General features: G+C 46.3%; 1 protein-coding gene across 6 annotated transcripts in view; it reads left to right on the forward strand.

Annotated features, from left to right (window-relative positions):
- Positions 1-14,462: 14,462 nt before the first annotated feature.
- Positions 14,463-22,874, forward strand: part of ppfibp2a (PPFIA binding protein 2a) — a 25,530-nt gene continuing 17,118 nt past the window's right edge. For 2 of the 6 annotated variants that reach the window (XM_084682504.1, XM_084682505.1), the window contains exons 1-4: positions 14,463-14,685; positions 17,307-17,393; positions 19,559-19,672; positions 22,121-22,252. In XM_084682504.1, coding sequence (XP_084538630.1) covers positions 14,638-14,685; positions 17,307-17,393; positions 19,559-19,672; positions 22,121-22,252 — 381 coding nt within the window. In that variant the 5' untranslated portion in view covers positions 14,463-14,637. Of the gene's footprint in view, positions 14,686-17,306; positions 17,394-19,558; positions 19,673-20,931; positions 21,069-21,899; positions 21,953-22,120; positions 22,253-22,874 lie in introns of those variants that run through there. The other 4 variants (XM_084682506.1, XM_084682507.1, XM_084682509.1 and 1 more) reach the window with 3 other exon arrangements.

Consider the following 22,874-nt stretch of genomic DNA (forward strand, 5'->3'; position numbering starts at 1 on the left):
GCTGTATGATCTGTGCTGCTGCCACCCTCCACCATCAAGACCAAGAAGGATAAGACCATAATCAAGACCAAGAAGGATAAGTTTATCTGTAAGTATCTTCATAGACTTGCAGGTGTAGGTGTTTAGTTGTGTGTGAGTCTCACCTGTAGGTGTTTAGTTGTGTGTGAGAACTACAAATGAAGGCTACGCTCGCATGAGATGGGACAACATCCCCTGATCATTACCTGATCACCACTACCTGAACGCTGAACCGCATGTCCAACTCGCATCCAAGTATAATACAGTCCCCCTCCTGACACACTTACAACTGGCGACGTTGACTCTGTGGCAAACTTTGAACAGACGAGGCAAACAACTTATTGTCAGGAAAAAGATTGCATGCCCGAAACATTAACTGGCAGCTGTATTGGAGTGGGAACATGGTCGGCACGCTTTGCTACCTCTTACTGTGCAGTCAGTGCACCATTTACAATTCATAAGCACGTTTGAAAATGAAAATTAAGTTGAAAGGGTTAAATATTTGCAGTACAGGGATGGGCACACACCATTTGCTTGTTTAGACAAGCAAAGATTTGTTTTCATCAAGACCAAGAAAGATAAGTTTATCTGTAAGTATGTTCATAGATGTCTAGCTCTGAGTCAGCAACACCTGCAGGTGTTTAGTTGTGTGTGAGTCTCACCTGTAGGTGTTTAGTTGTGTGAGTCAGTATATGAAGGCACCTGGTTGTGAGTTGCCTCTCATTCACCCATGGACAGAGCTGCCATGCCAGGTGCTAGACAGCCAATCAGGAGAGACTCGGGGTTCAGTGCTCAAGGACACTTCCACACTTGGCAAGGAGGAATCAGGGATCAAACCACCGACCTGGCAGTTAGTGGGTGACCTTCTCTACCCCCTGAGCCATGGTCATCCCACCTTGGCAGGACAGACATTTGTTATGGATCTTTTTACACAAAATGTTTAGCAACACTTTCCTCTTGCATGTTTCCTCTTCCTGGTTTGGTAGAAAACGTCCACTTAAGTGAAAGTGTTAAGAGTGACCTAGTAACCTAATCTATGGGCTGTGCTGATACTTGAACTTGAGAAGGAAAGCATGAACAGACTTACGTTGACACAACAAAACACCGTCACTCTCTTTCTCTTGTGCATAAAGTGTATTTATTCTGCTTATCAAACAGTATCTCAAGAGTACATTTCTATTGTCTGGACAAGCCAAATATTAGATAATCACTTCCTCTTCAAGGAAAGGCGTGGATGGCCTGGAGTTTGCTTCACACATCTTTAAAGAAAGGCCAGTTTCACCTCACGTACACTCAGCTGAAGGTGAATTGTGACATCCGGGTTGGCTCACAACAGTAGGCCTAGGCCTACACATAGCTAATTATGCCTGTACTGTATTGTACATTTTTCCATTTGCCCCCCCCCCCCCCCCCAAAAAAAAAAAAAATCTCCAAAATGCTACAAAGTGGAGCAACTATTTTAGGACGAGAAGTGTGCGGTTCAAAAAGTTTTAGTTAAACAGTCGTTAGTGTCAAGCAAGGACTAAAAAACTGTAGAACTGTTGAGAAATACTAGGCTAATTGATTCCTCAACACTAGTGCACTGTCACTAAAGTGTGGAAAGCGGTAGGCTGCAGTGGAACACACACCATTCCAACTCACCTCAGATGCTTGATTTCATCCACCCGTATTATAATTCTGATTATTGGTTGAGAGGGAGTTCCGGGTTGTGCTTTATTTAAGCGCACCCCGGAAGCGCTGCGTGTCGGGCCTAACAACACCCTGGAACACGTACTTTATTGACGATAAAGTACTGCCTCTCGTACCTTATTGCTTAATTGTATATGGCCAAGTCAAAACCCTATTTGTTTGGATATGTACAGGTGTGCATGCTCTCTGTAAGGCCCACTACTGTTACCTCACATAGCTTATATAGTAGGGGTGTAACAAAGTATTTTTAGTAATTATCATTGTATTTAAGTTAACAGGGTAAACTGGCCAAAATGGCAGCTTGGATAGTGTGTGTTTCTCAACCCTGCTCCTGGGCCCACTGTCAGGGGGGTCAAAGGGAACAGAAGACCCCAGGACCAGGCCCAGGGGGCCATGCAGGGGTCTGGTGGGGGCCATGCAGGGGTCTGGTGGGGGCCATGCAGGGGTCTGGTGGGGGGGGGGGGGTTATATGGTTACAATACTATGCACATTCATTGCTGCCAGGCAACCAATTTTTCTAAAAGCTGCCCCCCTATCCATAATTCCTAATAGCTGGCCTTCCCTACTCTATCTAAAAGGGAGTCAGGTGGCTGAGCGGTTAGGAAATGGGGCTAGTAATCTGAAGGTTGTCAGTTCGATTCTCGGCAGTGTCAAATGACGTTGTGTCCTGAGCAAGGCACTTCACCCTACTTGCTTTGTGGGGAATGTCCCTGTACTTACTGTCAGTCGCTCTGGATAAGCTAAGTCTGCTAAATGACTACATGTAAAACATGTAGAGCAAGGAGTCCTAGGGACCAGGGTGGGAAACACTGATTAAGGCCACTACTGCAGTGCCCATTGGGCTGTGATTGCTTAGTACAACTAACACAGGAGAAAAGATGCTTCTATATCCTTATTGGCACTGAACTTGTAAGCCTATATTAGCCACTTTTCCAAAAATGCATTTGAAGCCTTTTTATTTTTGGGAGAAAAAAAATTATGGCACATTTTTCAAAACGTTTTTTCTGAAGCATTAAAAAAAAACAACAACTTTAAACATGTTTTTTTCTTTTTATTTGTGAAATATGAGAAGACACATATACGCCTAGCCCGTTTTCATCAACTGTGAAACTGTTTGAAATACTATACATCCGGGGTCTACCTACGTTGTAGTTTGCATTTTGTTTTGTAATGTGAAAATCTAGGGGCTGTGCTCATGCTTGAACTTAAAAAGAAAAGCATGAACAGACTTACATTGACAAAACTCCATCACTCTCTTTCTCTTTCCAACACACAGTGTATTTATTCAGCTTATAAAACGATATGTCAAGAGTGCATTACTACTGTAAAAAAGCTGTAAGCTGCAGTGGAACACACTCCATGTCATTATTGTTCAGAATATGACAATATTCAGAAGCCTATTATCAAACCTATTGCCCAGACATGAAACAAATATCAGACAAAAGTATTGCTACCTCAATGCAAAGTATCAGTGGGTCATTGATTTCAGTATCCAGATATGTAACTCTGATGACATCTATGACGTGCTTAGTATGTATTTTTAAGAATTCTAAACAATTAAGACTAGTTTCCCGCAGTTTATCTTTACACACGCGATGTTTTTCATAAACAACATTGATAGTAAGGATACTTTGCACCACAAACAATGCAAATATTTGGTCAAAAAAGGTTTCATAGCATCTTACCTCTATTTAATTTGTCTTAAAGTATAGGATTAAATTAACATAAATATCGTAAAATATAACTCTTAAATATTTTTATAAATAATTTATTTTAATTTCTAAAACACAAAATGTGAAAGATGGATCATGTCAAAATGTATTTCTATAGACCTCTTTCTCTTGGTTTGGTGAAGGTGTGTTGAACTGTAGGATGAAAACACTGACCTCTGCTGGCCAGTCCTGGCATAGCAACCATAAATACACATTCGTCCCTCAGAAGACGAGCTAATCTCTATCTTCACTGTCATAGGTTTTAAAACTGGGTGTGCAAAGAGTAGTGAATTTTTTATATATTTTTTGCCTACAGGAAACATGCTCAAAATGAATAGTAGATCTTAAACTGTTTAATTCATTATTAGAGTACAACAAACCATAATAGAACAAACAACTCTGACGTCGCAATTTTTTCTAAAATCATGTAATAATTTTTTTACATTAATTTGAAAATCTAAATGTTTTCATCCCAACAGTAGGTGGTGCAAATGCATCCCCTGCACCTGCGGTAACATCTCCTATGTTCACGCTAGCATGTTCCATGAGGATGTGGCACTGTGTTTTCTATCACACACAAACAAGGCCATTTCTACCATATGGGCAGTCTGGGCACGTGCCCAGGGGCCGACATAGAAACAGTCTACGCAAGGCTTGCTCTGCCCTCCATCTTAATAATTATCCAACCAGAATACAATAAAAGTTGTTAACCAAAAACCCCCTGAGCCATGGTCATCCCACCTTGGCAGGACAGACATTTGTTATGGATCTTTTTACACAAAATGTTTAGCAACACTTTCCTCTTGCATGTTTCCTCTTCCTGGTTTGGTAGAAAACGTCCACTTAAGTGAAAGTGTTAAGAGTGACCTAGTAACCTAATCTATGGGCTGTGCTGATACTTGAACTTGAGAAGGAAAGCATGAACAGACTTACGTTGACACAACAAAACACCGTCACTCTCTTTCTCTTGTGCATAAAGTGTATTTATTCTGCTTATCAAACAGTATCTCAAGAGTACATTTCTATTGTCTGGACAAGCCAAATATTAGATAATCACTTCCTCTTCAAGGAAAGGCGTGGATGGCCTGGAGTTTGCTTCACACATCTTTAAAGAAAGGCCAGTTTCACCTCACGTACACTCAGCTGAAGGTGAATTGTGACATCAGGGTTGGCTCACAACAGTAGGCCTAGGCCTACACATAGCTAATTATGCCTGTACTGTATTGTACATTTTTCCATTTGCCCCCCCCCCCCCCCCCAAAAAAAAAAAAATCTCCAAAATGCTACAAAGTGGAGCAACTATTTTAGGACGAGAAGTGTGCGGTTCAAAAAGTTTTAGTTAAACAGTCGTTAGTGTCAAGCAAGGACTAAAAAACTGTAGAACTGTTGAGAAATACTAGGCTAATTGATTCCTCAACACTAGTGCACTGTCACTAAAGTGTGGAAAGCAGTAGGCTGCAGTGGAACACACACCATTCCAACTCACCTCAGATGCTTGATTTCATCCACCCGTATTATAATTCTGATTATTGGTTGAGAGGGAGTTCCGGGTTGTGCTTTATTTAAGCGCACCCCGGAAGCGCTGCGTGTCGGGCCTAACAACACCCTGGAACACGTACTTTATTGACGATAAAGTACTGCCTCTCGTACCTTATTGCTTAATTGTATATGGCCAAGTCAAAACCCTATTTGTTTGGATATGTACAGGTGTGCATGCTCTCTGTAAGGCCCACTACTGTTACCTCACATAGCTTATATAGTAGGGGTGTAACAAAGTATTTTTAGTAATTATCATTGTATTTAAGTTAACAGGGTAAACTGGCCAAAATGGCAGCTTGGATAGTGTGTGTTTCTCAACCCTGCTCCTGGGCCCACTGTCAGGGGGGTCAAAGGGAACAGAAGACCCCAGGACCAGGCCCAGGGGGCCATGCAGGGGTCTGGTGGGGGCCATGCAGGGGTCTGGTGGGGGCCATGCAGGGGTCTGGTGGGGGGGGGGGTTATATGGTTACAATACTATGCACATTCATTGCTGCCAGGCAACCAATTTTTCTAAAAGCTGCCCCCCTATCCATAATTCCTAATAGCTGGCCTTCCCTACTCTATCTAAAAGGGAGTCAGGTGGCTGAGCGGTTAGGAAATGGGGCTAGTAATCTGAAGGTTGTCAGTTCGATTCTCGGCAGTGTCAAATGACGTTGTGTCCTGAGCAAGGCACTTCACCCTACTTGCTTTGTGGGGAATGTCCCTGTACTTACTGTCAGTCGCTCTGGATAAGCTAAGTCTGCTAAATGACTACATGTAAAACATGTAGAGCAAGGAGTCCTAGGGACCAGGGTGGGAAACACTGATTAAGGCCACTACTGCAGTGCCCATTGGGCTGTGATTGCTTAGTACAACTAACACAGGAGAAAAGATGCTTCTATATCCTTATTGGCACTGAACTTGTAAGCCTATATTAGCCACTTTTCCAAAAATGCATTTGAAGCCTTTTTATTTTTGGGAGAAAAAAAATTATGGCACATTTTTCAAAACGTTTTTTCTGAAGCATTAAAAAAAAACAACAACTTTAAACATGTTTTTTTCTTTTTATTTGTGAAATATGAGAAGACACATATACGCCTAGCCCGTTTTCATCAACTGTGAAACTGTTTGAAATACTATACATCCGGGGTCTACCTACGTTGTAGTTTGCATTTTGTTTTGTAATGTGAAAATCTAGGGGCTGTGCTCATGCTTGAACTTAAAAAGAAAAGCATGAACAGACTTACATTGACAAAACTCCATCACTCTCTTTCTCTTTCCAACACACAGTGTATTTATTCAGCTTATAAAACGATATGTCAAGAGTGCATTACTACTGTAAAAAAGCTGTAAGCTGCAGTGGAACACACTCCATGTCATTATTGTTCAGAATATGACAATATTCAGAAGCCTATTATCAAACCTATTGCCCAGACATGAAACAAATATCAGACAAAAGTATTGCTACCTCAATGCAAAGTATCAGTGGGTCATTGATTTCAGTATCCAGATATGTAACTCTGATGACATCTATGACGTGCTTAGTATGTATTTTTAAGAATTCTAAACAATTAAGACTAGTTTCCCGCAGTTTATCTTTACACACGCGATGTTTTTCATAAACAACATTGATAGTAAGGATACTTTGCACCACAAACAATGCAAATATTTGGTCAAAAAAGGTTTCATAGCATCTTACCTCTATTTAATTTGTCTTAAAGTATAGGATTAAATTAACATAAATATCGTAAAATATAACTCTTAAATATTTTTATAAATAATTTATTTTAATTTCTAAAACACAAAATGTGAAAGATGGATCATGTCAAAATGTATTTCTATAGACCTCTTTCTCTTGGTTTGGTGAAGGTGTGTTGAACTGTAGGATGAAAACACTGACCTCTGCTGGCCAGTCCTGGCATAGCAACCATAAATACACATTCGTCCCTCAGAAGACGAGCTAATCTCTATCTTCACTGTCATAGGTTTTAAAACTGGGTGTGCAAAGAGTAGTGAATTTTTTATATATTTTTTGCCTACAGGAAACATGCTCAAAATGAATAGTAGATCTTAAACTGTTTAATTCATTATTAGAGTACAACAAACCATAATAGAACAAACAACTCTGACGTCGCAATTTTTTCTAAAATCATGTAATAATTTTTTTACATTAATTTGAAAATCTAAATGTTTTCATCCCAACAGTAGGTGGTGCAAATGCATCCCCTGCACCTGCGGTAACATCTCCTATGTTCACGCTAGCATGTTCCATGAGGATGTGGCACTGTGTTTTCTATCACACACAAACAAGGCCATTTCTACCATATGGGCAGTCTGGGCACGTGCCCAGGGGCCGACATAGAAACAGTCTACGCAAGGCTTGCTCTGCCCTCCATCTTAATAATTATCCAACCAGAATACAATAAAAGTTGTTAACCAAAAATGAAGTATCATGATTGTCTGTGGAATGTGTCAATTTGATGACTGGACAGGTAATGATTGGGAACAGGCCACTGCACTACAGACTGGCTCATGATAAAGATGGGTGGGCATAGAGCTGGTGCTTTACATTGTACTGATTCAAGATCAGTTTTTCTGACAGGGTTGAGATTAAGCACAAGCTCATCATGAGCTTCAGTGCCCAGGGGTCCTTTGGGGTAGTAACCTGGCCTTGCACACAAATGATGAAAATGTTCATATTGGTCTTCAGAAAAGATTAAAACTTATACATTTCACAATCATGCAAAGGATCCCAATAACAGTGGACAAGGGGCATCTCCTGGTGAGTGACAGTAAGTGCCTGTATGTGTGTGAGAGGGAGAGTGTGCAAGGTTTTGACAGTTTGTGTTGAAAATGAACAAGATAAGAGATAAGGATTTTAAATTTGAATAATAACAAATTCTGTCAAACTTTGCTTTCATCAAAGAATCCTCCATTTGTAGCAATTACAGCCTTGCCACCCTTTTGCTTTCTAAGAAATCTGAAGAGACTTTCATGCCAGGAGCTATTAATTTATTGAATAAGGAACATGACGCCAGTGTAATGTAGTCCCAGTTTCATTCTGAGGCTCTATGTACATATATATTGTTTTTATGTTGTTATAATTCAATTGTAATAATATTGCTGAGGGTGAATTTGTTTTTTCGGGTTTCAGGTGGGAAAGTTGGGGTCTCTCGCTCTCTTGCGCGGAGAGAAAAAAGGACTGAAGAAGACGAGGGACGAGAAATTCAGAGATTACAGTTACTGAAAATAAAGAAAAAAAGAAAATATTGATTACTGAGCGTTGGAGTTTGATTTAGAGAAGAAAATGTGTTGTTTTGCCAATACAATTGAAAATGTTGTTCCAGTTTGTTTTGTTTGCGGTTGGCTAGACTAACCAAAGCAAAGTCCCCTCTGCAACTGTTCGGTTGGAGAACTGTACTAGTAGCTACCCCGTCCGTGTCCTCCTTCCCTTCTATTTTTTGGGACATTTGACTGATTGATTGATTCTCGGTGACACAGACTGTGTTGTACGTTATAGTCCAGTCATTTTATGAAAAAAGGTAGGAAAATTTTTATTTTGTATCCTCAATATGTCCTAAGGAAAAAAAAGCCCAGAATAATTACATTAGGGGAAAGTTTACAAAAAGACCCAAATATAGCATATTCATGTTCCTATTCATTCTTTTTCTCACAGAAAAAGGGGAACATCTTTTTAACAAGCCCTATTTTGGGGGGGCTGGAGAAGTTTCATTAGCCCCCCCCAAATGTTTTGATATTTTTTTCTTTTTCTTTAATATTTTAAATCTAAATGTGTTAATTTATCTTCCTAAAACCCACTAGGACACTATTTAAAAGGATATTTTCAAAAATGTCTTCTGGCTTCTGGGGGAACATGCTCACAGACCCCAATACTTTTGCTGGGTCACAGGAAAAATAATAGGTTTTATCTAGGGGCTTAGCCCCCCCAAAAGTGGGAACCTAGACTCTCCCCTGCTTTAGATATCATCATGAAAGTTCATTACTTATATCAAGACAGATGTCTTGATGTTAGAAAAATATTTGTTTTTAGAAATTGTTTGTTAACATGGGCAAACCGGTTTCAGTTCTTCATGCTTTATATGAAGTGGAATTAATCCACAGAATCAGAAAGAGGAAACACACTAGAGACAAACCAGTTTTTTTGTGGTCAGCATCAAATGTTTTTCATCACTTACTCTCGTCTAGGTTTTCTTTGTGGTTTGGTGAAAAGACTCACACGACTATAAGAAAACAGAACAGAAATGAGTTTGAATAGGATTAGTGTGACAAAACAAGTCTAAAGTACTACAACTACGGACCACAAATGATTTAACTGTAGTGTACACACAGAATTTAAACAAACACACACACACACACACTGCCACCTGTTACTGAACAGGTCAGTGAATAAATTCCAACTGTAAAACGAAGTGTGAAAATGTAGGGATGTTCTGCTCCAGTACAAACAGGCAGTTTGTTTCTTTTTTCTTCTTCTGACAGACGAAGCAGCAACCACATCATGTGATGGTGACTGATGACATCACTGTGTCTGGACTGTTCTTTGACAGACCTGGCACTTGGTCAAGTCTCACTGTCGGGTTCCAGTATAGTCCAGTTCTCTACTGCCCCCACCCCTTAGCATGATTGGCATATGTACACAAACACACACACATACGTCTGCCTGGCGAGTAGAAGGCAAGCGCGCTGAGATTTATTGTTGGTTCACCACAAACAGGTAAGACTTAAACTTTTTAGTTGCGAAAATCTTTCACAATCTGTGTTATTCAATTTAGAACTTAGGGTTGTGTTGAAAGTTATAAGTTCAATTCAAGTTATTTTTGTAGCGTAAAATTTCCGTTGGCACAGAATAACAGGGGGAATGTTCTAGTTTAGAAGACAAAGCCTGAAAACAGAATTAGGATCCTTAGTGGATCCTTGATTCAGAAAGATGTTCCACTCCACCTTTTTTTTTTTTTTCACCCCAAACCTTTCTGACGAACAAACATATCCTACTATATATATATATATATATATATATATATATATATATATATATATATATATATATATATATATATATATATCATCACACTGGACACTGTGCAGCATCACACTGGACCCTGCAGCATCACACTGGACACTGTGCAGCATCACACTGGACCCTGCAGCATCACACTGGACACTGTGCAGCATCACACTGGACCCTGCAGCATCACACTGGACACTGTGCAGCAGCACACTGGACACTGTGCAGCAGCACACTGGACACTGTGCAGCATCACACTGGACACTGTGCAGAATCACACTGGACCCTGCAGCATCACACAGGACACTGTGCAGCAGCACACTGGACCCTGCAGCATCACACTGGACCCTGCAGCATCACACTGGACCCTGCAGCATCACACTGGACACTGTGCAGCATCACACTGGACACTGTGCAGCATCACACTGGACACTGTGCAGCAGCACACTGGACACTGTGCAGCAGCACACTGGACACTGTGCAGCATCACACTGGACCCTGCAGCATCACACAGGACACTGTGCAGCATCACACTGGACACTGCAGCATCACACTGGACACTGTGCAGCATCATACTGGACACTGTTCAGCATCACACTGGACCCTGCAGCATCACACAGGACACTGTGCAGCATCACACTGGACACTGTGCAGCATCACACTGGACCCTGCAGCATCACACTGGACACTGCAGCATCACACTGGACACTGTGCAGCATCACACTGGACCCTGCAGCATCACACAGGACACTGTGCAGCAGCACACTGGACACTGCAGCATCACACAGGACACTGTGCAGCATCACACTGGACACTGTGCAGCATCACACTGGACACTGTGCAGCATCACACAGGACACTGTGCAGCAGCACACTGGACACTGCAGCATCACACTGGACACTGTGCAGCAGCACACTGGACACTGTGCAGCAGCACACTGGACACTGTGCAGCAGCACACAGGACACTGCAGCATCACACTGGACACTGTGCAGCAGCACACTGGACCCTGCAGCATCACACAGGACACTGTGCAGCATCACACTGGACACTGTGCAGCATCACACAGGACACTGTGCAGCAGCACACTGGACACTGTGCAGCAGCACACAGGACACTGCAGCATCACACTGGACACTGTGCAGCAGCACACTGGACACTGTGCAGCATCACACAGGACACTGTGCAGCAGCACACAGGACACTGCAGCATCACACTGGAAACTGTGCAGCAGCACACTGGACCCTGCAGCATCACACAGGACACTGTGCAGCATCACACTGGACACTGTGCAGCATCACACAGGACACTGTGCAGCAGCACACTGGACACTGTGCAGCATCACACTGGACCCTGCAGCATCACACTGGACACTGTGCAGCATCACACTGGACCCTGCAGCATCACACTGGACACTGTGCAGCAGCACACTGGACACTGTGCAGCAGCACACTGGACACTGTGCAGCATCACACTGGACACTGTGCAGAATCACACTGGACCCTGCAGCATCACACAGGACACTGTGCAGCAGCACACTGGACCCTGCAGCATCACACTGGACCCTGCAGCATCACACTGGACCCTGCAGCATCACACTGGACACTGTGCAGCATCACACTGGACACTGTGCAGCATCACACTGGACACTGTGCAGCAGCACACTGGACACTGTGCAGCAGCACACTGGACACTGTGCAGCATCACACTGGACCCTGCAGCATCACACAGGACACTGTGCAGCATCACACTGGACACTGCAGCATCACACTGGACACTGTGCAGCATCATACTGGACACTGTTCAGCATCACACTGGACCCTGCAGCATCACACAGGACACTGTGCAGCATCACACTGGACACTGTGCAGCATCACACTGGACCCTGCAGCATCACACTGGACACTGCAGCATCACACTGGACACTGTGCAGCATCACACTGGACCCTGCAGCATCACACAGGACACTGTGCAGCAGCACACTGGACACTGCAGCATCACACAGGACACTGTGCAGCATCACACTGGACACTGTGCAGCATCACACTGGACACTGTGCAGCATCACACAGGACACTGTGCAGCAGCACACTGGACACTGCAGCATCACACTGGACACTGTGCAGCAGCACACTGGACACTGTGCAGCAGCACACTGGACACTGTGCAGCAGCACACAGGACACTGCAGCATCACACTGGACACTGTGCAGCAGCACACTGGACCCTGCAGCATCACACAGGACACTGTGCAGCATCACACTGGACACTGTGCAGCATCACACAGGACACTGTGCAGCAGCACACTGGACACTGTGCAGCAGCACACAGGACACTGCAGCATCACACTGGACACTGTGCAGCAGCACACTGGACACTGTGCAGCATCACACAGGACACTGTGCAGCAGCACACAGGACACTGCAGCATCACACTGGAAACTGTGCAGCAGCACACTGGACCCTGCAGCATCACACAGGACACTGTGCAGCATCACACTGGACACTGTGCAGCATCACACAGGACACTGTGCAGCAGCACACTGGACACTGCAGCATCACACAGGACACTGCAGCAGCACACTGGACCCTGCAGCATCACACTGGACACTGTGCAGCAGCACACTGGACCCTGCAGCATCACACTGGACACTGTGCATCACACAGGACACTGTGCTGCATCACACTGGACACTGCAGCATCACACTGGACACTGTGCTGCATCACACTGGATCCTGCAGCATCACACAGGACACTGTGCAGCAGCACACTGGACCCTGCAGCATCACACAGGACACTGTGCAGCAGCACACAGGACACTGTGCTGCATCACACTGGACACTGCAGCATCACACAGGACACTGTGCAGCAGCACACTGGACACTGCAGCATCACACAGGACACTGTGCAGCAGCACACAGGACACTGTGCTGCATCACTCTGGACACTGTGCAGCATCACACTGGACACTGTGCTGCATCACACAGGACACTGTGCTGCATCACACAGGACACTGTGCTGCATCACTCTGGACACTGTGCTGCATCACACTGGACCCTGCAGCATCACACAGGACACTGTGCAGGATCACACTGGACCCTGCTGCATCGCAGGATAGAACTTGACTTCTCAGTGTCCGACATTCTTCCCAGGTGGAGGGTGTGTGTGAGCTTGAAGCCAGCTCCATGGAATCCCTCCAGCCTCACACCCATATTTGACTGCTAATGATGCTAGTATAAGGGAATTGAAAACAACAAGATGACGAATGGATTTTCCAGAGACAATGAAGCTCCATCTATCACATCCTCAGTGAGGTAAGAATCGCTGTAGCCCTGAAGATAACTGGGCCAGGTGGGGCCAGGTGAGGTTGTGTGGGTGGATGGCTCCCAGGCATACGAGGCACTGTGGTGCTCAAAGTGCTGCTCTTTATGTGCAGCTTGGTCTGGAGGGGCCCTGGTGCACCCCCTAACCTCCCCCCCCATTCCCCCCCCCCCCCCCCATTCCTCCCCCCTCCACCCACCCTCTTTCCTCCTCCCTGCGTCCGGGAAAAAGGGGGTTGGATCTGCTACAGGCTGCTTGGCTAATGAGATCCAGAGGGTTACCTACCCCCACCTCCTTTCCTCCTTTCCCTCCGTTTGTTCATCAATCACCATCCCTTCTCTCTCCTTCTTCCTTCCTTCCTTCTCTCTCCTCATCCACTGGCATGCTCTCGTCCTCTACCACTCTCTCGCTCTCCTCTTTATCCTTTTCTTTGCACACACTGTCCAATCACGCCACATACGCCATTTAATCACCTCTTTTCTTTTCCCTCTCCCCATTTTCCATTCCCTTCTCCTCGTCCTGCTCTGAGCCACATCTGTGACAAGCATGTGTTGCAGAATGTTCTCCTTTTACCAAGCCCCCCCTTTGCCCCCAAAATCAGCCACTCCGAAGGGCACTTCAGACAGAGACGAAAAGAGAGAGAGAAAAGAAAAAGTGTTTTAAGTGTGTCTATTTCTGTGTGTAGTTATCGTCAGAGCGAGAAGGGAGCGAGGAGAGGGAAAGACGGCAGCAGAGAGAGAGGGGGAAGAGAGAGAGGGAGAAAAGGGGAGAGAGAGAGAGAGGGAGAGACTAAAAGAGGGGAGGAGAAGAAAGGGAAGGAGAGGAGCCAGCTGGCATGAGGAGCGTTGCACGGCTGCAGTCTGATGTGAAAGATCGTTTCTCAGCCTGCTTATACTTCAGACCACACAGACCACTCTCCTCACTGCACACTCTGCACAGAGAGAGAGAGAGAGAGAGAGAGAGAGAGAGAGAGGACAGATAGAAAGAGGAAAGGAGAGAGAGAGAGGATAGAAAGAGGAGGGATAGAAGGGGGATAGAAAGGAGAGAGGAAGGGAGATAGAAAGGAGAGAGTGAGAGGAAAGAGTGGAGGGAGAGGAGGAAGAGAAGGGAGATAGAAAAGAGAGTGAGAGGAGGGGGAGTAGGAGAGAAGGGGAGGGGAGAGAAGAAGAGCACGCCTTGAAGAGAGTGAGAGTTGTAATACCCACTTCTCTGTTCTCCCCTTTAGTTTGGAAAGCTCTCTCTCACTTGCACTCCATCCCGCTTCTCTCTACGCAGAGCCTCATCGCGCTGACGGCAGGAGTTCACCCACAGTCTCCACAGACAGAACCAACAGTCAGAGTTACAATGGGCCGGGAGAATGGAGTATGATATTGATTTTCATAAACACTTCGCCTGGATGAAGAAGGTAAGTGGCCGTCTGAGATTTCCCTTTCGTGGCTCCTAGGGGAGCTGCTGCTGTGTCCTGTGTGTGACGGCTGCAAGCCTGTCCTGTTGTACAGAGACGAGAGACGCACGGTAGCTCAGGCTGGGCCGCGTGTGGAGAGAGAGATGCCCCGCGTGTGGAGAGAGAGATGCCCCGCGTGTGGAGAGAGAGATGCCCCGCGTGTGGAGAGAGAGATGCCCCGTGTGTGGAGAGAGAGATGCCCCGTGTGGAGAGAGAGATGCCCCGTGTGGAGAGAGAGATGCCCCGTGTGGAGAGAGAGATGCCCCGCGTGTGGAGAGAGAGATGCCCCGCGTGTGGAAAGAGAGATGCCCCGTGTGTGGAGAGAGAGATGCCCCGTGTGGAGAGAGAGAGATGCCCCGTGTGGAGAGAGAGAGATGCCCCGTGTGGAGAGAGAGATGCCCCGTGTGGAGAGAGAGATGCCCCGTGTGGAGAGAGAGATGCCCCGCGTGTGGAGAGAGAGATGCCCCGTGTGGAGAGAGAGATGCCCCGCGTGTGATGATGATGATGATGTGTTGGATCACAGAGCACGTCACGCTGTCTGCTGTTATGCTCGGACATTGTTTGAACACAAAACTCCACAACTGTTTCATTGCAATAGGATGTCATGCTATTCAACTACGTGCATATCAGTGACTGTTCGTTTGTGTTTAATCTGTAAGAGACCAGATACAAAGATTCATCACATACTCTGAGCCTAAAATGGTTTGTTTTCTCAAAGACAAATGACATTGGTTGTCCACGAACCGTTATCCTGGAGAACGTTGTGATTGGATGGAGAAAAAACGATAGAAACTACAGACAGCTGATCTGGACTCTACTGATGACTATCAGCCAATCAAGGGAATGAAACCTGCGGCCTCAAGTGATGCATTCTGGGATAGGATAGCTGTCAGGAAGGGTCGTGGGCAGGTCAGGAACACCGGAGGATGTTGATGAGTCGAGCGACAGCAACAACTTGTGTCTGACCATCATGTCTTCCCCTGGGGCGCAGAGAGAGCGATCAAACCCCAGGAACGTTCTTTACTTTCACGGTTGAGGTCTTATCCTCCATCTTGCTGTCATTAGGAAGACGCTTTTAGCTCGGCCCAGCTCGGACTCCATCTGGACCTCATTGTTGTGGCTGGAACCAGACCTGCCCATGTGACCTGAACAGTGTGTGATTTATCTCTGGATCAGACCCATACCATCGGTCTGTCACACTCTGGTTTCCACTCCGATTGGCTACACTCTGTCTGTTGGCATGACAAACAGTGCATTGAAACTGAAGTCGGGGTCCATTCTCCACAACTTTGAGTTGTAAAAGCACATGCAGTGAACTGTGATGTTGGAGTGCTTAGATCAGTAGAGAACCCTTCTGGCTGCATGATATTTCACAATCTGCGTCCGCCGTTGGAGAGAGAGAAGCAGACTGTTTCCAGGGTTAATCTGGATTTCTAAGTCATTTGGGCACATTTGGTTTCCACCGCCACGCACCCACATTCCTCGATGAAATTCAAGGGCAGCCTAAGAATAAGAATAATAATTGTAAAAACGTCCTGATTGTACAGCCTGAGTATCTGTAGTCCAAGTTCTCTGGATACAATGTTCAGCTGAATGAATTAGATGTAAATGCAGCCGATGGTCTGCTATTCAGAGCTTGAAATATGAATTTTGTAAACAACATCTCGGTGGGATTAAAATGGGTAACCCTCTTATGGAATTCTACCAAAGGCCCTTCAGTTTCTCCAACACAGGAGGTTTATGTGAAACCACAGTTTACTGGCAATGCGTGCGCATATCTGGCCCTGCTTATGTGTGTGTGTGTGGTAGTGTGTGTGCATATGTGGCTCTGCTAATGGGTGTGTGTGTGTGTGTGTGTGTGTGTTAATGTGTGTGTGTTTCCTCTTTGTTCCCTGGCTCCATTCAAGGCTCAGTTGACCCACTGTGCAGTGGTTGTGTGTTCACATTTTCTCTAACCCTAACCTGACCACTAACTGACCCCTCCTGTTCAGGTGAACCCTAACCTGACCACTAACTGACCCCTCCTGTTCAGGTGACCACTAACTGACCCCTCCTGTTCAGGTGAACCCTAACCTGACCACTAACTGACCCCTCCTGTTCAGGTGAACCCTAACCTGACCACTAACTGACCCCTCCTGTTCAGGTGAACCCTAACCTGACCACTAACTGACCCCTCCTGTTCAGGTGAACCCTAACCTGACCACTAACTGACCCCTCCTGTTCAGGTGACCACTAACTGACCCCTCCTGTTCAGGTGAACCCTAACCTGACCACTAACTGACCCCTCCTGTTCAGGTGAACCCTAACCTGACCACTAACTGACCCCTCCTGTTCAGGTGAACCCTAACCTGACCACTAACTGACCCCTCCTGTTCAGGTGAACCCTAACCTGACCACTAACTGACCCCTCCTGTTCAGGTGAACCCTAACCTGACCACTAACTGACCCCTCCTGTTCAGGTGAACCCTAACCTGACCACTAACTGACCCCTCCTGTTCAGGTGAACCCTAACCTGACCACTAACTGACCCCTCCTGTTCAGGTGAACCCTAACCTGACCACTAACTGACCCCTCCTGTTCAGGTGAACCCGCGGTCGCCTGCCAGTAAGGAGACCTGCCAGGAGCGCTTGTTACGCTTGGAGGGAGACAAGGAGTCCCTCGTCCTACAGGTAACACTCTCATTGCCATGGTGTTAGAAAAGTTCAAGATGTAACTGTTATCCTATATAAGAATGATTCTGTGTTCAGCATTCCTTGTGTGTAGAGAGAGGCCTACCATCAAATCTGAACTAACACGAGGCATACGTAAACAAGGTGACCTGGGCTGACCACTCTTTCTTACTGGAGAGGCCATAAAAGATGTCTGGCCTTATCTGTGTTGGGTGAATCATGTGGTTAACGTGGAGGAGTCAGAGATTGCACACGAGCACACACTCAAACACGCATGCACATGCGCACCAAGTCTATGCAAGGGAGCCAATGAAAAAAGAGCCATGGGACATTTGCATGTCCTATGTTTTAACCAATGACTGTAAAGAGTGGTTCTGCTTAAATAGCTAGCTAGCACAATATTCTAGCAAACAAACTTTGTAGCACAATGGCGTGTGATGTTTTTGTCTCCTTGTGGGCCGGCCGCAAGCAATAAAGCTTTTTTTAAACACACATGGAAACACTCTCATCTTCCCATGGTAACATACAGGACCTGTACAGCAATGTTTATGTCACACAAGGCCCTATATCCATCAGCTATATCAAACAGCAACCTTTAGAGTACGTATCTAGGACTGTGCATGAGTAGGCACTTTCTGCACATGAATGCAGTGTTTGAGGTTTATCTCCTGTCTTGTACATGGGCGTGTCAGGAGAACACTGCTTTGTTGTTATTGTGTTACTTCCCTGAGCAGCGTTTTCTGTTTTCTCTACTCCTCTACGTTCAGACACAGTTCTGCACCTATATCTGTGTCCTTGCCCCGGTGTCACTAGGTAAAAGACCATTGCAAGAGTTGAACTGTGGGCAAGGCATTTTTGCTTCTAAAATAACACGCCCACAGTTCAACTCTAACAATATACTGTCATCAGCTACTGTCTCCATTGTATGGGTGTTGAGATCAGCTTGACCCATACAATAGAGAGGGAGTCATTGAGCTCCACTGAACCCACTGTGGAGAACATGAACCTGGGCTGGGAGAACCGGACACCTGGCCCCTTGGTGCCCTCTCTGATCACAAACACATATCACGTCTCAGAGCCGGTCACTTCACCGGAGCTGGGAGGTGTGTGTGGAACAGGGAGGTGTGTGTGTGGGGCAGATAGGTGTGTGTGTGCGGAGTAGAGAGGTGTGTGGAGCAGGGAGGTGTGTGTGGGCCTGTGGTTTTGCAATACTCTGTAGTGAGGTTGTGGTTTTGTTAATTTTGCAGGGTTGGACAAGTGTTGCAATGGTGGTGATTGTTTGTTTTAGGACAATATTACTTCACAGTGTTTTGGTGTGTGTGTGTGTGTATGCGTGTGTATGCCTGCGTTGTGTGTATGTGTGTGTGTGTTTCTCAGAGTCGCTGAGTTAGGGCCATTCCCTCAGTCAAGTGCAGGCCTGTTTCTTGGTACACACCTAGGTGTATGTGTGAGCCTGTTAATTGTTGTCTGTTTGTAACTCAGGTGTCACATACCCAGCCACATTCCTCCACTAAACATTTACGTGATTGGCCGGTCAAGCCCTGTGTGGCTACAGTGATTGGCTGGAGACTAATTATTTTTCGCACCACTTTATATTTAACCTGGATACTGCAGACCTGATCGGGGCAGCTAGTCCACCTTCTAAAGGACAAAGGATTCATTCAACGTGAGGAGAAGGGAAATATTTGCACTGTATAATCTGGCACTGTGAAGGGTATATCAACAGCGGTGTAAACACGCAGTCAAGTGCATGAAGGAGAAGGTAGTGGGTGAAGGGAAGTGGGGAAAGTGCATTTCTATGACCCTGGGGGGTGAGGAATGGAGGAGGGTGGGGGGTCGAGTGGGAGGAGGGGGATGTGGAATGTTTAGGGGTCAGGTGGGGTCAGGATGGTTATATTGGCTTTTGTGTCCAACGTCTTGTATTGATATTATTTCTGTCTTTGTCTCACCTAACTCACACACACACACACCTCACACACACACACACACACACACACACCACACACACACCACACACACTCACACACACACACTCACACACCACACACACACACACTCACACACACACACACACTCACACACACACACCACACACACACACCACACACACCACACACACACTCACACACACACACACACCACACACACAACACACACACACACAGGTGAGCGTGCTCACGGACCAGGTGGAAGCTCAAGGCGTGAAGATCAGTGATCTGGAGAACTGCTTGGAGGAACACCAGCTCAAACTGAACTCTACTGAAGAGATGCTGCATCAGGTACAGCACGTCTGATACCACATCAGCTCTCTCTCTTTCACTCAGCCTTCATCTCTCTCTACTCTACTCTCCATATCTCTCTATCACTCTTTATCTCTGTCTATGTCTCTATCTCTTTCCAACTTTCTCTCTCTCTTTTTTCCATCTATATTGCTGTCTCTCTCTCTAACTCTCTCCCCCCTCTCTGGATCTCTATTTCTCTCAACAACTTATCATCTTTTATGTATGAGCAGAACGCGGAGCAGCCAGTGGGCATCAGATCTTTACTCAAAGCTGCTATGTGTTTAATGAGCACTGGGAGAACTTAGGAGTACTTCCAGGTTGTGTGTCTGCCGTTGGGAGTCAGGATGTGGGCAGAGCAGGAGAGGGGAGAGGGTCTGTCTCCCAGACTGTCTGTCCCGGACTCCTGGTTCTTCCCAGGAGGAAATTCCTGCATAGAATTCCAGTGTGCCTGAGGCCTCGATCACCGTGACAACCCAAATATTTGGGGGGGGGGGGCGAGGGGCGAGGGGGGGGCGAGGGGGGGGGGGCGGGGGGGGGATTGGTTCACGTCCAGGAGCGAGGCTTGGAGAGACGATTTGGTTCTAGTTACGGTTCTGTTGTGTTCTGAGGCGGTCTGGTTCTGTTTCTGGTTCTGTTGGTTTCTGAGCAGGGTTGAACTGTCTCATCTGGTCAGGATCCAACCTCTCAAGCCCAGACCTGAGCAGGTTTTTCCACAGTATAGTCTGTCTCTCTGTCTCTCTGTCTCTCTGCCTGTCTGCCTGTCTGTCTGTCTGTCTGTCTGCATGTCTGTCTGTCTGCCTGTCTGTCTGCCTGTCTGTGTCTGTCTGCCTTTCTGTGTGCCTGCCTGCCTGCCTGCCTGTCTGTCTGTCTGTGTCTGTCTGTCTGTGTCTGTCTGCCTTTCTGCCTATCTGCCTGTGTTTGTCTCTGTCTTTCTGTCTGTTAGTCTTTCTGTCTGTTAGTCTGTCGGGTCAGTTGATCACAAGACCATGCCTCCTACCAGAGTAAGAGAAAGAGAGAGAGAAAGTGAGAGAAGGAGAGAGGCTCAGAAAGTGAGAGAAGGAGAGAGGCTCAGAAAGTGAGAGAAGGAGAGAGGCTCAGAAAGTGAGAGAAGGAGAGAGGCTCAGAAAGCAACGGAGGAAGGGAGGGAGGGGGTAGTAGTAAGGGAGGGATTCAGCGGGAGAGAGGGAGTGCCATCTGTCAGCTGGGAGGTGTGTCTCCACGTCTCTCTCTCTGAGGTAGACGTCAGGATGTGAGAAGGTTCTTTCAAACTCCTAACGACAGAGACACTGCAACTAAGGAGACACTGTAACTACGGAGACACTGGGCACTACGTAGACATGACAGCACTACAGAACAGGCTTGATTTGTCAGCAGGACCTTTGACTTCTTAAAGGTAGGATCTTCCTTCTGTCATTATAGACATTACTAAGACAACTGCCCGGCGACTTGAGACAGAGCTTGACTGCTGTATGATCAATCCATCTCTTCATATCTGTGTTGGCTTCACTGCAGCCTGATTACTCCCTGAGCAGAGCAAGCTGTTCCAAAGGGCATGGTTGGGTTTTATGGAGACGTGGTCATAATGAGGCTTTGGACTTGAGCCGCAAATCTCTTCCTAGTGACACAACTCTAATATTTTCCATGTGCTCTCCCAGAAATACTCTGAAGCTGTTTTTCTGAAAATCTTTCTGAAAGGCAGTACTGGGCCTGCTTAGGCAGCGCACTGCTCCACACTAAGAGGTTTTACACCTGCCCGCAAATCAACTCAATTAGAAACAGGATCTGTGTGTTTGTGTGCTTTGGCTCGCTCTGGAGGTCTGGAGTTGTGAGCTGGCACCTCAGCAGAGGGGACAGAGAAGGCATGATGGGATCTCTGTTCTGGCAGGGGCTCCTGCCCCGGGTGTGACTGACAACACTTAACACAGATAAATCAAAACGTAAACACGCACCAGCTGATCATTACACCGCTCACTCTTTGTTGCTGGAGTGGGTCCTCCTCTCTTTCTCTCTCTCCCTCCTTCTGTCCCTCTCCCTCCCTCCCTTCCTCTCTCCGTCTCTCTCCCTCCCTCTCTCTGTTTCCCTCTGTCCTGCTCTGTCTCTTTCTCCCCCTCTGTCCATCGTTCCTTCTCGTGTGTGTTAAAGTGTCAGACAGAGAGAGAGACTGTGACAGAGGCAGTATAAATAGTGTTCAGAGCCTGTGTATATTTAGCTGCTTCAACAGCACTCACAAACCAGAAGGTTTATCTGTAGACCGGACAGTCACACCGAAGTTACAAGGTAGCTGCTTCAGTCTTACCTTCATGTTTGTATGTTTGGAAAAGACAGGGAAAGTTTGGTATTGTGTCTGCCTTCTGTACTTTTGATAAAAACACATGTATGCATGTGTGGATATGGGAATGTGTGTGTGTGTGTGTGTGTGTGTGTGTGTTTGTGTTCGGTGGACAGGAGCTTCACAGGAGAACCTCCCTGGAGAGTCAGAAACTGGAGCTGCTGGGCCAGGTGTCATACCTGAAGATCCAGCTGACCCACATGGACGGCAGAAATGCCCATGGAGTAGAGAGACAGCACAAAGCTGAGGTAAGGGACATGGACCACACACTGTCATGCGTGGGAACACATGCTAGTCACGTAGCTAGTCATGCTAGCACATAGCTGGTCAGTTTAGCACATAGCTAGTCATATTAGCACATTGCTAGTCACGTTAGCATAGCTACAGTAGAAAAAGAAGATGATCACCCTGCTCTTCTTATATTATTGCTGATCACTCTGTGATCTACTAGTCTTCCCTCCTTCTCCTGAACATAGCTGATCACTCTGTGATCTACTAGTCTTCCCTGTTCTTCCTGAAAGTGGCTGATCACTCTGTGATCTACTAGTCTTCCCTGTTCTGCCTGAACATGGTTGATCACTCACTGATCTACTGTTCTTCCCTGTTCTTCCTGAGCATGGCTGATCACTCTGTGATCTACTAGTCTTCCCTGCTCCTCCTGAACATGGCTGATAACTCTGTGATCTACTAGTCTTCCCTGCTCCTCCTGAACATGGCTGATAACTCTGTGATCTACTAGTCTTCCCTGCTCCTCCTGAACATGGCTGATCACTCTGTGATCTACTAGTCTTCCCTGCTCCTCCTGAACATGGCTGATCAGGATCAGGAGTCCTGACTTGGAAACTTGGTTTCCTCAGTCTTGCCTGTGGA

Source organism: Hypomesus nipponensis, chromosome 19 (assembly GCF_054491055.1).
Source record: "Hypomesus nipponensis isolate SF chromosome 19, ASM5449105v1, whole genome shotgun sequence".
Lineage (NCBI taxonomy): Eukaryota > Metazoa > Chordata > Actinopteri > Osmeriformes > Osmeridae > Hypomesus > Hypomesus nipponensis.